This window comes from Falco peregrinus, chromosome 9 (assembly GCF_023634155.1).
Source record: "Falco peregrinus isolate bFalPer1 chromosome 9, bFalPer1.pri, whole genome shotgun sequence".
Lineage (NCBI taxonomy): Eukaryota > Metazoa > Chordata > Aves > Falconiformes > Falconidae > Falco > Falco peregrinus.
In genome coordinates this window covers 38,822,941-38,836,198 of record NC_073729.1, presented here as the reverse complement: position 1 = coordinate 38,836,198, position 13,258 = coordinate 38,822,941, and the positions used below count along the sequence as shown (strand labels likewise).

At 42.8% G+C, this 13,258-nt stretch overlaps 1 protein-coding gene across 2 annotated transcripts; it reads right to left on the bottom strand.

Annotated features, from left to right (window-relative positions):
* Window positions 1-305: 305 nt before the first annotated feature.
* RBM12 (RNA binding motif protein 12) lies at window positions 306-12,312 on the bottom strand. 2 transcript variants are annotated; one of them, XM_055813876.1, is made up of 3 exons: window positions 12,182-12,312; window positions 9,380-9,462; window positions 306-4,947 (listed from the first exon to the last, which is right to left on the bottom strand). In XM_055813876.1, exon 3 carries the CDS (start codon window positions 4,923-4,925, stop codon window positions 2,286-2,288), a length of 2,640 nt encoding a protein of 879 aa, XP_055669851.1. In that variant the 5' UTR covers window positions 4,926-4,947; window positions 9,380-9,462; window positions 12,182-12,312; the 3' UTR covers window positions 306-2,285. The 2 variants fall into 2 exon arrangements, with proteins under 2 accessions (XP_055669851.1, XP_055669852.1); XM_055813877.1 differs by having other exon boundaries at window positions 9,380-9,430.
* Between the last annotated feature and the right edge of the window lie 946 nt (window positions 12,313-13,258).

The following is a 13,258-nucleotide window of genomic DNA, read 5'->3' as shown; positions in this document are numbered from 1 at the left end:
TATGCCGTGTCTAACACAAACACTAATAACCCTGTATCCATTACCAAGAGGATCAAGAGGTGAAATCAAAAGACAGTAACATAGAACTGTGTATCTAATTCCAGACACCTGTAGTAGAAATTACATTTCACAACAAGGCAAGCATTGTTGCGATTCATTTGATCTTGAAAAAACAGTTATCACCAGTGTCCACAAGTCAACACACACTAATATCTTAAATCAATTCTGTGAACAATGAAGCCAAGTTTTCCTTTTCATTAATTTTATTCTAATGTGAAACATGAAGAAACAAGCACCCAAATAACTCCAATATAGTATGAAACTTTAATAAAAGCTGTTTAAAAAACAAAGAGTAAAATTTTAAAAATAAACTGAAAGGCTTGACTCCTAATCACACATCTTTCTGACATCAGCAAGAGTACTTTCAGACTTTCAAAGAAAGAAAAAAACAACAAAAAAACAACCAAAAAAACAAAGATCTGCTGTTGAAACATCACTCCCAAAGACTGTTGAAACGCGTAACATGAAGCTTCAGAGACAGACAGTTTTATTAACAGGAGGCTTAATTTTAAACAGTATATACAAATCACATTACTTTTCCAAAGTTGGGACCACCTAGTAATCTGTCAAAACAAAATTACGCTAATGAATTACAGAAGCATCTGTATAATGCGACCGCCTCTTTATTGAAGTACACCTTTATACAATCCTTCCACATATTCCTGTACTGTGAAATCCTCTCAGGATGCAGCGCTGCACAGGTTTTCAAATCTCTCCTACACACCACATGAATAAAACTGTTGCCACTTGCACCTCTCAATTTTGCCTGACCATACACTTCAGTGTTCCATGATATGCAACACCAAAAGGCACTGTTTTTCTCTGTCCAAAAAACAAAACATTTCAAAGTTTACTATGTTTAAGTACAATGATTTGCAGGGAATAGCAAGATTTTTCAGGCAATGCCCAAGACTTCAAATTTATCATAAACCAAGCAAGGATGAACAAAAAAAAAAACAAAAAAAACAAAAAAAAAAACAAAAAAACAAAAAAAAAACCACAAACAGAAAGTCTATTTTTCACTTGTGTCATTACTTCCTTTCCAATTCTCTGTTTTTTTTTCATGGAAGGTTTTACTGCACAGCAAAGAAAATGGCAACTCTTTACAGACTTTGAATACAACAGCACAACTTTATTGGAAAAATATATTGTAAACTCAGTATTTTCAAGTTTTGGAGAAAAATAAACTCAATCTCTGGATTCACTCATAGCAGTAATTCACGACAGAGTTGCTGAAGTTAAAAGTTTCTTTCATATATAAACTAATTTAAAACTTTAGCTGGACTCCAATCTCCTACTAATCACCACTTTGATTCTCTTAGCAGAGACTATGTAAGGAGTTCAAGAGACACATGAGAAATACAACATCAATATCCAACTAGTGTCAGAGATCCTATGCCAACTGATTCACATAATCCTAACAAATCAAGCTACTTAAACAATAATGAGTATTTTCAAGTTGTTACTTCTACTGCAAATGTTTTATAAGTGTACTGTAAAACTCATAATGTTTGAGGTTAGCTATACTTGTGGCAAAAGTCTTATTCTGCACAGTTATAATTGCAATATATAAATAACTAAAGGTTATTCCACAAAGAACAGCTTGAATTTTACAGAACGATTCTGCTCATACTTATAGGAATTAGTTTGGTAGACACATCAGCAATGGGCATAATTCAACTGTTCATACAGTGAGAATCTTGGAAAAAATAGATACATACACAAAACAATTAATGTGTGTACACTGAGAATTCGTTCAGTTGCAGAGTAAAATCAGGACTTTAAACAAAGCTTTGACCTGTAAACAAAGCAAATTCAGCCAGCTTTTAACCAAATCTAGAAATAGCTATCTATTTTACAATGGCTTACAAGAGCACCCACTGAAGAGCTTCACTGACTTCATCTTTTCCCTTATCCAAAACTACGTAAAACCAATCTAGATTCCTTGATAAGCACGGTGTCCAGTCTAGTTTACCAAACTTCTACTATGAATAAGAATCTGTCTAGCTTCTCCACATATTTGTACGGGAAAATCCACTGCACATCTATCCTCACACTGTTTCTTATGTAAAGGCTAACCCAATGCTCCGTGTCTCATCAAAACCAATCTGTTTTACAATTTAAACAATCCACAGGTTCTATCCTGGAAATACTATAAAAACCAATCCAGATGCATTTATCACACCACTATGAATACCTATTCTACAACTACTTCACATTAACAGCTACCCTAAAACAAGTTTTACTTTTCTGGAGCCTATAGGCCTATCATTTAAATCAACAACAGCTGCCATAGCTTCATCACGAGACTCAAATGCAACCATTGCTTCTCCAGTGGGCATGCCTTTTTCATTGTATTTTAAGCACACTGAACCAGGGATCACTTGGTAACCATAAAAGAAATCCAAAATTTCATCCACTGAAACAGTAAAGGGCATATTTTGCACTTTGATGACAGTTGGTCCTGGCTTCCCAGACCCTGTACCAAAACCTGGGGGTCCACTAATATGTATATTTCCTGGTCCAGGTCCAAACCCTGGAGGTCCACTTAAGTGTCCAAGACCACTAGCAATTCCTGGAGGACCAGCCCCAAAGGCAGGGGGTCCACTTAAATTGCCAGGACCATTACCAAAAGCCTGAGGAGCCCCCGCAAAACCTGCCGGTCCACTCAAATTACCAGGACCACCTGCAAAACCTGGGACTTCAATACCTGTACCAGGTAAACCACTAGTTGCGACTGTAGGTATTCCTGGTCTAGAATCAGGAAAGCCACTTATTCCAGGTGGTGGTAGAGGGGGACCAAATGTGCCAGACCCACTGAAGTTACCAGGGAAATTAAACGGAGGACCATTGCTTGCATCTTTAGAATTTCCCCCCAAGAAGGCATGCTCATCCCCACCAGCACCCTGTGCTCCTGGCACAGTCGCATTTCCTTGTATCGGTATTTTCAGTATCTTTTTCCCTTGAGATGGTGGGTTTCTCTCAATATCTCTCATTTCTTCTACAGTTATCAAACGCAAAACAACATCTCTTCCATTCAGTTTTTTACGGTGCAAACGCTCTGCCTTACGAGCATCATCTTCAGCTTTAAACTGAACCAGCGCCTGTCCTAAACCTTGCCCGTTATTATCAACAAGAATCTGTACAGAGTTTTCTTCTACTGCCAGTCCCTCTAGAAACTGAAGGATTTCCATTTTTGTTATGTTGTATGGAATATTAGATATATGTGCACACAGTTTTGGTGAGCCTGGCTCTCCCTCAGCATTCATGAGGATTTCTCTCTGGTCATAGTTGAAGTTCTGCAGTCTTTTACGAATCATGTCTATCTTTTCTAACATTGCTTTTTTAGTAATTGGATGAACTTGAATAAAGCGATTCCCTATGTACTGCTTATGATGACACAAAGCTGCTTTATAATCAGCTTCATTCCTGAACTCAACAAAACCCTCTCCAATTGCCTTCCCATTAGGTCCATAAGCTATGTAAATGCTGTCCTCAACTATGTCCAGCTTTTTAAAAAAGTCTATCACATGTTTGTTCTCTGATTCAAAGGGGAGACCTTTCAGATAAACACAGAAGCCCTGCTCATGGGGAGATCTTGACCGTGACCTTTTCTGTCCACTAGGAGATTTGGACCTAGAATGAGCCTGGGGAGGAGGAGGGTGAGACGGCCCAGAGGGACCCATGGTTTGCTTGAAAGTTATGTGGCCTCCAGCAGCCACCCACTGTCTCTCTGTTGCAGGACTAACTTCAACATAGCGCTGAATCATCAGCATTCTGTTTCGTTTCAGTGCTTCAAATGTATCTTGAGGAGAAAAAAACTTAACTAGTCCATTTCCATTATTTCGACCTACATGATCCTTCAGCATATGGACTGCATCCACACGGAGCCCAAGGAAAAAGTCTTTCACATCAGATTCTGTTGCAGAAAAGGGCATTCCATGAACGCTGACATACAAATCATCTGGATTGATTGGAATCGGCTTGACACTACTTTGAGAATTCATCTGGATAGGATTTACAGGATTCATGGGACCAATAAACAATGGATTCAAGCCGCTGTTCATATTCACTGCTGCTCCAGACCCATTCATTCCAGTGGGTAAAGGTGCTACGGGTGGAGGATTCATAGGAGGCATTCCTGATATGGGAGGCATAGGTGTCATTGGAGGTACAGGGGGCACAGGGGGTATCGGAGGAACTGGAGGAACAGGAGGTAGTGTGGGTACAGGAGGAGGAACAGGTATTGGTGGAATAGAAGGCATTGGCGGCAAAGTTGGCATAGCTGGGATCGGAGGGATTGGTGGAGGAGGTACTGTGTTCATAGGGGATGCTGTGCTAGGTATAGTTGAGCTAAATGTTGGGCTACCAAAGGTACTCCCAAGATTTGGAGGTGCAGTCCCCATACTGGCAGTAGAAAACGTGGATATGCTTTTATTGCTTTCATGCACAGTAGTAGAAGCAGTTACTACACTAGAAGGATTACTGAAGTTAGGTACAGTAGTAGGTAAGTTAACCCTTCCACTCATTCCAGAACTAGGTGGTGGTCCTGACCTGCTAGCATTTGCTGGTGGCATATCTAGATTGGCAGTTTCAAAACGCCTACGACTGAGTTCTATCATGTTCTGCATTTCAGTTTTACTACTCAGCAATAGCGTTACTTTTGACCCTTTAATTGTACCACCTGTGCGCATCATACCAAGCCTTGCATCTTCATCAGTGGCAAAAACGATGAAAGCCTCACCCAGTTCACCCCCTACAATATGCACGCCCCCATCAGGAATGGTCAATCCAGAGAAGAAGTGGCGAATGTCCATGGTCCCCGCCACAATCGGGAGACCTTGCAAGCGGATGACCACAGCCATGCTGCGCTGAAACAACACACACCTGCAGATGAGAAAAGGCAACGGCTATGTCAGACTACTGTTTATGACACCATGCAATTACCTACAGACACCATCTACTATATTTGTTTATATATACCTAACAACATCCTGCAAACATTAAGCATGCTTATATTCCAAGTTCCTTATTCATGTTTACTTCATACAGATTGAAGTATTAAACATTTACCAACACAATCAGTATACATTTTGCACTAGAAATTCCAAAGTAACTGTTAAACTAAGACCCACAAACATCAGTAAAAAAACCAGACAATCTGAGGAACATCAAAAATCAGAACTATTATATCAGTAGTTGAATATTTAATGGAACATAAGCAAAATGAGTAGTTTAGCCAAACTGAATTTACCATATGCTGATATGGTATCCACTGTACCTGGCAAAGTGACTGCAAAAAATTCTGCACACCTATGGGAAATAAACAGTTGTCTTTCATTTGGGGAGGGATTTTATCTCCTGCCAGGTGAAGACAACTAGGAACGTAACAGTGGATTGGTTACAAACAAAACCCCATTATGGACAGCTAGCAACAGTGAGACTCACATGACATCCTGAAAGGGACCATCTAGATTACACTGATCTTGTCTTTTTCTCAAGGCAAAGGGAAAAGGCCTAAGGTGACCATGAAGCTAGCTAACAGTTATAAACAAGCCCCAGACATTTTGTGACCATACAGGCTTCACCTAAACTATATCCTAGCTAGATACTTGGCCTTTACAACTTTCAAGAACAATGTGTAGTTTCTAGTAGTTGCAGGTGTTCTAAGATTACACCTTCTGTCACAAGCACAAGTAAATGACTTTTACCTCTGCAGCTGAGGTTAATGGACACAACATCAACTGTTAACAGCTAGATCTTGACAGTTATCTTGTACACATTCTACAAAACAGCCTGAGGTTTTCTCAGAAGTTCAAGATAAACAGAAAACTAGGTAATCCTCTCTTATTCTTGACAAACCTTCAGTAAAGATTAAAAGCATCATATTAATACTAGCACAATTCAGCAGTTCAGAAGTCTCTCACACTAAACCATGAACAGCAGTACCTCATTTCACCTGTGCCACTCAATCTCTGAAACTTTTTGACTTCCTAAGCACAAGCCAGTTCAGTATCTGTATGGAAGACCTCCAAGGCTCCAAGTAGTCACATACAAATGGTGTTAACTAAACATTTGAAATGAAGAATGAACCAGATCACATTATTGTTCAGGTTGGAAAAGACCTTTAGGATTGAGTCCAACCAGATGATACAATGCATCACCAGACAGCAGTGCACTGAAGACTTCTGGCCACACACCAAAGCTGTGACCAACTACAATCAGTAACTAACTCCCAATATTTCACATTCAGCCAAGTATTGTATCCCAGCATATAGTCATGTCTTTAAGCCAGCTGTGTTTGCCTATGTCTCCCAATCACCCTAGAGTAGACATGTCTTGAAAACATCCTTAACGACCGGGTAAAGCCACTATCCAACCACATAACTATGCCAGGTAAGGCTGAATTCAGTACTTAAAACAGGAATAACAATTCTTCTACAGAGGGAGGAAAAAAGCAGCAATTCTTTTGTCTGCATGACAGAACTTCAGATTACTCAAATGGGTACTTAAGTATTGTATTGCCCAATAAACCACAGCTAACCCCTTCCATACACTAATGAACTCAGGCAACAAACTGGGGTATTAGAGGGCATTGGCCCAGATCTAGCTGACACCCGAAAAATGCAGAGGACTTTTCTCCCTCAGGGAAACAGCAGACAAGCCCATTGGCAAAAAGACAGCTCTGCTGCTCTAGCTGCTGTGAATGAACATCTGATTCCTGACTAGACCATCCTGAAAGAGAGACTGGAACTTGCAAAACAAACATGAGAAGGTCTGAACAAAAATTAAAATTCAGCTGTACATACCACTAAGAAAACCCCTACTCCACCAAGGGACAGCAGCAACAGAAAGGGGGGTATATACTAAACCTCAGGGATCATTTTTTTAAAAAGCAACTTTCCCATCTCCATGGCAAGGTAACAAAAGCAACATCCTTGCATTTCTCTTGCAGTGACACACTTAACTTGAAAATAAGAGTTCATTGCCCAGTCATATTCCAACAGCAAAATATCTCGCCCATGTGAAAAAAAACCAGGTCAAACTAAGAACTATGCTATGTACACATCTAAGTAAGTATGTAAGACTTTTTGCACCATTTCTAAAAACAGCAGTATTTCTCAATGATTCTGATTTTAAATTTGCCTAACTTTGACAGCAATCTCTGAAACTAAAGTTAAAATGAAAATTCTGCCTACTTTAATGAAGCCATACCAAATGGTACTGTAAAACTGAAGTTTACTACATTATGCTACAGGACTGCTTCTGAATTAGATTATCCTCAGGCAAGCAAGTGGTATAAAAGCATCCCTGGTTTTCTACCTACACTTTGAAAACTACAATACTACTAATAGCAAATCTTGCTGGGAAGCTTACATTTTCGCTATTATTTATACAAAGAAATGAGTTTCAGAAATTTTCAAGCATCAGGAGTTAAGACATTTAAAGTGTTTTGTGCTAAATGGGAGATTACTTTTAGTTATTTCTTTACTTATGCAAAAAGGGTGACAATCTAATAGAGCCATTAGTTGAGGAAAGGCAAGATAAGTCAGCAGGTAAGGTCACAAAGAATTCCTAAGACTTCAAGCATTTGAACATCTACTTAACTTCTAGGATACTGCAAGCATTTCAATCTTGCACTAAATTCAAACTTAATTATAAACACTAAAGGTATCTTTAAGTTTTATTACTAAGTATTCTATTCAGATCCACTAAATCACTACTGTCAAAAAAAACCAAGCAGCTGCTTCGACCTACAGTTGCTAGAAAAGCTAGCTGCAATGAACTTCTGTGTAGTTAACTCCATGCATGATATTAAGCAAGTGCCTGCTATTAGGCAAAAACTAACAGTAATATGAATAAAAAGAACGTGAAGGACTTTACTCATCAAATATTTTTGGCAAAAGAGTATTTTGTCAACTCAGCACATAACTGCCACAATTTTTTCAGGATTTCAGTGCTTACCTGAAGTATTAGTTTAACTTCTGTGATTTAAAGAAAAATCACAAGGACCAAAAGGGCCAATTTTTTCATTTCTGAACACTCACAAGTCTGATTTTTTCCAAAATGCCAATACCCACTATAGGACACAATAACCCACTCACTCAATTTTTCCAACTAATAAAAAAGCAAAGCTTGCCGAAATATTTTATTGTTCATTTGTCAAGATCAATATACATGCAGAGGCAACATCAGCTTCAGACACAGGATGAGCTACACGCCTGTTACGTGTGCACTGAAGGTTTTTTGTTGAGCTCTTAGCAGTGTTCTCAGGCTGCCTGCTTTTCCCCCTGTACAAAAAGTTACTTCAAGGCAAAAGCAAGTTTTGGTGTCATTTTGCATGTCTGGTATATTTTTTGAAAGCTCATACGCACAAAATCCTATAGTTGTGCTAAAGACAATCCATCCCCATTAGCAAGATGAGATGAAAAATGGAAAGGGCTGCCAACAATAAATCTGACTCAACTCATCTGATTAACCTTAACAGCATCTTTGTCTTGACTGAAATGTCCTTAAAAACATTGATGTTACATTTGAGAAAGGTATACAAAATTATTTCTTGCACGTATGTGCTAGTCAATAAAATAAGAATAATTTCCATCATATGAATAAATTAATAAAAACACCAGACTAGCCTTTTAAAATACTTGCATTTTTCGAGTTGAGGTAATTTTGGAAGATTCAGCCTAGTCCCTGGAGAGTTGTTAAAAGTATAATACCCACACAATACACGCACACACAACGTATCTGGCAATTCTTGGACGAAGACTGGGAACTGGAATAACACCAGCATTGTAGGAGGAATTTTAAGTATCCAGGCTGAGACTGTCTAGCAAAAGCTGAAAATGCAGACCACAATTTTGCCTTTTTTTTAAAATCACTTTTAAGAAGGCTAAAAATCAACCTGGTAGATTAAGACAGCCATCTCTGAGCTAATTTGAAACTCTGATCCCTTTAAATGCTGCAAAATCTAATAAGAATCAACTGCTGCACATTTCTAAACTCCCAACAGTTAGAAACATGCAGACCTGTGGCCTGCCGCAAAGTAGCAACATTTTCCAACAGTGCAAAATAATCAGGAGAGTGTCCCAGACTACCACATGTTGATGAAGCAACAAAACATTAGTTTGGCTGAAAACTGTTTATAGGAACAACACTGCCAGAACCTCTATCAGCGCAGTGGGAATTAAAAGAGACTAGCTACATATTCCTTGCCCCAAGTGTTCTGATACCAATTCACAGATTCCAAAAGCTTCAAATATTTCTTAAGATATACTCAATATGCATATAAAGAAGTCTTCAATTCAAAGGCTCTTACCTGCAAAGACAGATGTTTTTTTCTTAACAAGTAGCAGAAGCCAAGCCAATCCTGTGGGCAACCAATTAAAACCAACTTTTAGACTGCAATAAAGAATAAATGGAGGCAAAAATCAATGCAGGCAACACAACAGCAGTAACAGTCCACAAAGAACTGTATATATAGAAAGTTCAAACCTGAGACCACCACAAGGCACTGCAACATAGAGCAACCACAAGAGTGCATCTTCTAATACCTTATCCCTGTGTGACTTGTTGGCAACTGCACTGCACAGGTTTTGTATAGTTTCAAGACATGAATATGCCTTCCACAAAGAAGGTAAGAACCACCAGAAAACATTCAAAGGATCTTTCAAATTTTCCCATCACCAATAGGCAAACAAATCACTCTTTCAAAGGCAAAAAAAGGTATATAAATACTTCAAATCCCTGAATTTTAACAAACCCTTGCTCCACCATGATTATGTTCCTTCCTCCAAATGCAGATCTTCTTACTTGCATAAAGCAACGTAAGCCAAACTTCAGAAAACCTCCCTATAGCTGCGTATGAGTAGTTTTTCAGGAGTCACAAAAACTGGTGAAACTAAGTGACATTTCACAGCCACCTCCAGGCAGTCACCTCTACAGAGCACACAGTAAGAACTACCCACCAAGAAATGCCCATTTTTTTCATCCCTCTATAAAAAAAATTGTCTGCCTGGGATTACAACTCAACAGAACAGCCAAAATTTTAAGCAGCAACATATGCATTTAGTATTTAAAGAAGGGATGGAAAACTCTTATTCTTTCACTGCTTAGTAAACCACCTCAGACTAAAATTGTGATTCTTTGGAAAACTACCTAGGAATGAATCACACCAAGAACTGTTAACTGCCTCCTTCTCACACAACCCAAACAAGCCATTTTCAGTTATAAACATCATCACCAAAGTGAACTCAGAGAAAGAATTACTACTAAACAATCCACAAACTCCTTAAGAGAGAGAATTACACCAGATATTCACAGATCTTCCAGGACATTAAGAACAGAGTTACAAGTGAGAAAGATACAACTACACTCTTCAGATTTACATTACAATGGCAAATTCATTTAAAAAAAAAAAAAAGACGACCTTGGGGCTTTTTATTAGAACTTTAAGAGAAACAAGCAATCCTGTATTAGAAGGAAACAACTATATACTTTCATATATAGTAGTGTCAAACAATAGTTTACAATGCAGGAAAGCATGTAATCACCTGAAAAACAGTTTCATGCAAACACACACCTGCTTCAAAAAGCACACAAACCTGTCATGCACAAGGAACTTTCCATTTAAAAGAAAAACCCAAATAATTTTATACATTTCCAGTACAGCAACCACAGTGTTGCACATGTTCCTCTTCACGACTCTGAAAACAAGCTGAAGATTTGCAGTGGACTAAGACAACATGCTATAATGTGAAACAACATAAACAAAACCAAGCACCATTCTTCAGAAAAGGTGCAAAGCTGCACTCTGCTACATTTAATCTTTCCACCAAACACCATCTACTTTTGTTTGCAAGTCTCTATTCTCTCAACTTTAAAAGAAAGCCATCCATCACTCTCGTAGATGAAGACATCCCTTCCAATCAACCGATGCGCAAGAGCGTATTAACTAGGCAAACATCGACTTGAGCACAGGTACTCCCACACAACGCCGACGCCACTCCTCTGGGACTTCATAGGAGAGAATCTCCGCAGCACCCTATCAGCTATACAGAAAGCAGCACCATTCCCTGGAGACAAAACAACTGAGGAAATTACAAAGAGTCCACCCAGGAAACAACCTGCCGACTTTTCTGCTTAACCCCAGCAGATCGAGATGGGTAAGAAAATTACTAAGGAGTAAATTTGAGTAATACCAAGGCCAAGAGTTTTTTCAAAAGAAAGCTCACACAGACTCCTGGTAGTACTGGGACCCCCTCCAACACTAGTTTGGGGGGGTGCGTGTTGGTTTTGTTTTACAGAGCTGATTTTTATTAGTAGAGCACTGCGTTACGTTACGTTACTGCACGGCAACTTCACTGGCTTTTACAGGGTAACCCCAAAGAGCTGTGGCAGCGCCACAGACCCCAGGGACCTTCTTCCCCACGAAGTGCAGAGCGTTTGCCTCGCTCGCCTAGCCTCCCGGGGCCGGGCGAGCAGCCACCACCGGCGCCCCGCCGAGCGCCCCCCGGGACCGGCCCCGCACCGCTTCCTCCCGGCCGAAGGGCGAGGCGCCGACAACGGGACCGCGCCGCCGCTCGGGGCCCGCCAGGTGCCGCTCCCGGCCTGCGCCACCCCCACACCGCCGTCGCGCCCGCCCAACCCCGGCCGCCGCCAGCAGAGCCCCCGCGCTGCGGCCCGGGCTCCGGCCCCGGCGCCGCCGCAAGGTCACTCGGCCGCCCCCGCCGGCCGGGCCCTCGGCGCCTGCGCCCGGCCCGCACATACTCACCTGCCCGCGCCGGCCGCGCAGCTCCGCGGGCCGCCGGGCGCGGGCGGAGGCGCGGCGAGAGGGAGGGAAGGAGCGGGCGGCCGGCCGACGGCGCGGACCGGCGCACGGCCCCAGCTCCCCGGCCTCGGCGCGCCAGGCCGCGGCAAGGCGGGTGCGGCCCCCGCTCGGCGCCCCGGGCCGGCAGCGCGGGAGGCGCCGCCCTGCCCGGCCCTTTGTGCGCGGGGACGCGTGCCAGTCGCGCCGCGCCCGCCCGGCCTCCCTCCCCTCGCCTCGCCGCGCCACGCCGCGGGCCCGCAGCGCGGGGCAGGTTAGGCGGCCCGGCCCGCCCGGGCGCCGCCGCGCTCTTACCGAGGGATCTGTACGAGAAAAAGGGCTAGAACGGAGCCGAATGGCCCCAGGCCCCCCTACGCACCGAGCCCAACGCCAGCGACCGCGCAGGGCCACAAAATGGCCGCCTCGATGCGGCGCCGCCAGGGAGGGGCGGGGCGGCTCGAGGAGGGCGGAGCCCGCGGCTCGCGCAGGGCTCCTGCCGCTCGCGCTGCCTGGGACGCGGCCGGCGCGGGGAGCCCGCGCGCCCGCTCCGCGCCCCGGAAGGCAACGGCACAGCCGGGGGCTGAGGGGAGAGGGGCGGGGGCTCGGCCAGCAGCGGTGCTTTAGCACAGTTGCCTCTGGTACAGCAGCGACACGTTGACGGTTTGAGGCACTTTCTGGAAATTAGTGGTGAGGAAACCTGGACTCCAAAGGAGGCGTTGATCTTCCAGCGAACAAAAAGCCCTGAGAGAGGTTGTGTCGCCTTCTTCACATAGGACCAGGTTGCAGAATTAAAATGAAAGATTACCTTGGGCCAGTGCCCTCTTTGAGTGTAACTGCCCTGCGCTGTGTCTGTCCTTCGTTCGCTTCACCGAGTACATGTGCAGCACAAATGACTGTCCCACACTGAAGCATGGCGATGCACAGCTGGGGAGATGCCCCATCACCACATTTCAGCGGATGCGGGTGCTGCAGCAGCACCCAATTCCAATGAAAAAAAGAGCCTGCATAGTCTGCTGCAAGAAATTAATGAAAATAAATCATCACCTAACATGGCAAAATGCTTTTCCAGCAAATCTGGGCGTTCAGCAATTCAGTTTACTTAGTTGTTTTTCACCACTGAACAGAAACTAGGGCTGAGCTGTGTGATGGGTGTGCTGTCTGGAGGCAATGGGATCAGGTCAGGCCTGGGGCTGCTGGGCCCCACAGTAGCCCCCACTCCATGATTTGTTTCCCTGTATATTCCCTGTTTCTACTCTCAAATTCTCCTTTACCACCCACATCCCCTCCCCAAAAAAACAGCCCACGCTTGTTCATCTTCTTCCTATAATCCCTGGGTTTACAGATTTTGTACTCTATTTGGTATTTATGGTAAAGGTGCCCTGAAAATGCATC

Bases quoted from the DNA above. Each gene is read 5' to 3' on its own strand.
- RBM12 (XM_055813876.1), bottom strand. From the start codon at position 4,925: ATGGCTGTGGTCATCCGCTTGCAAGGTCTCCCGATTGTGGCGGGGACC.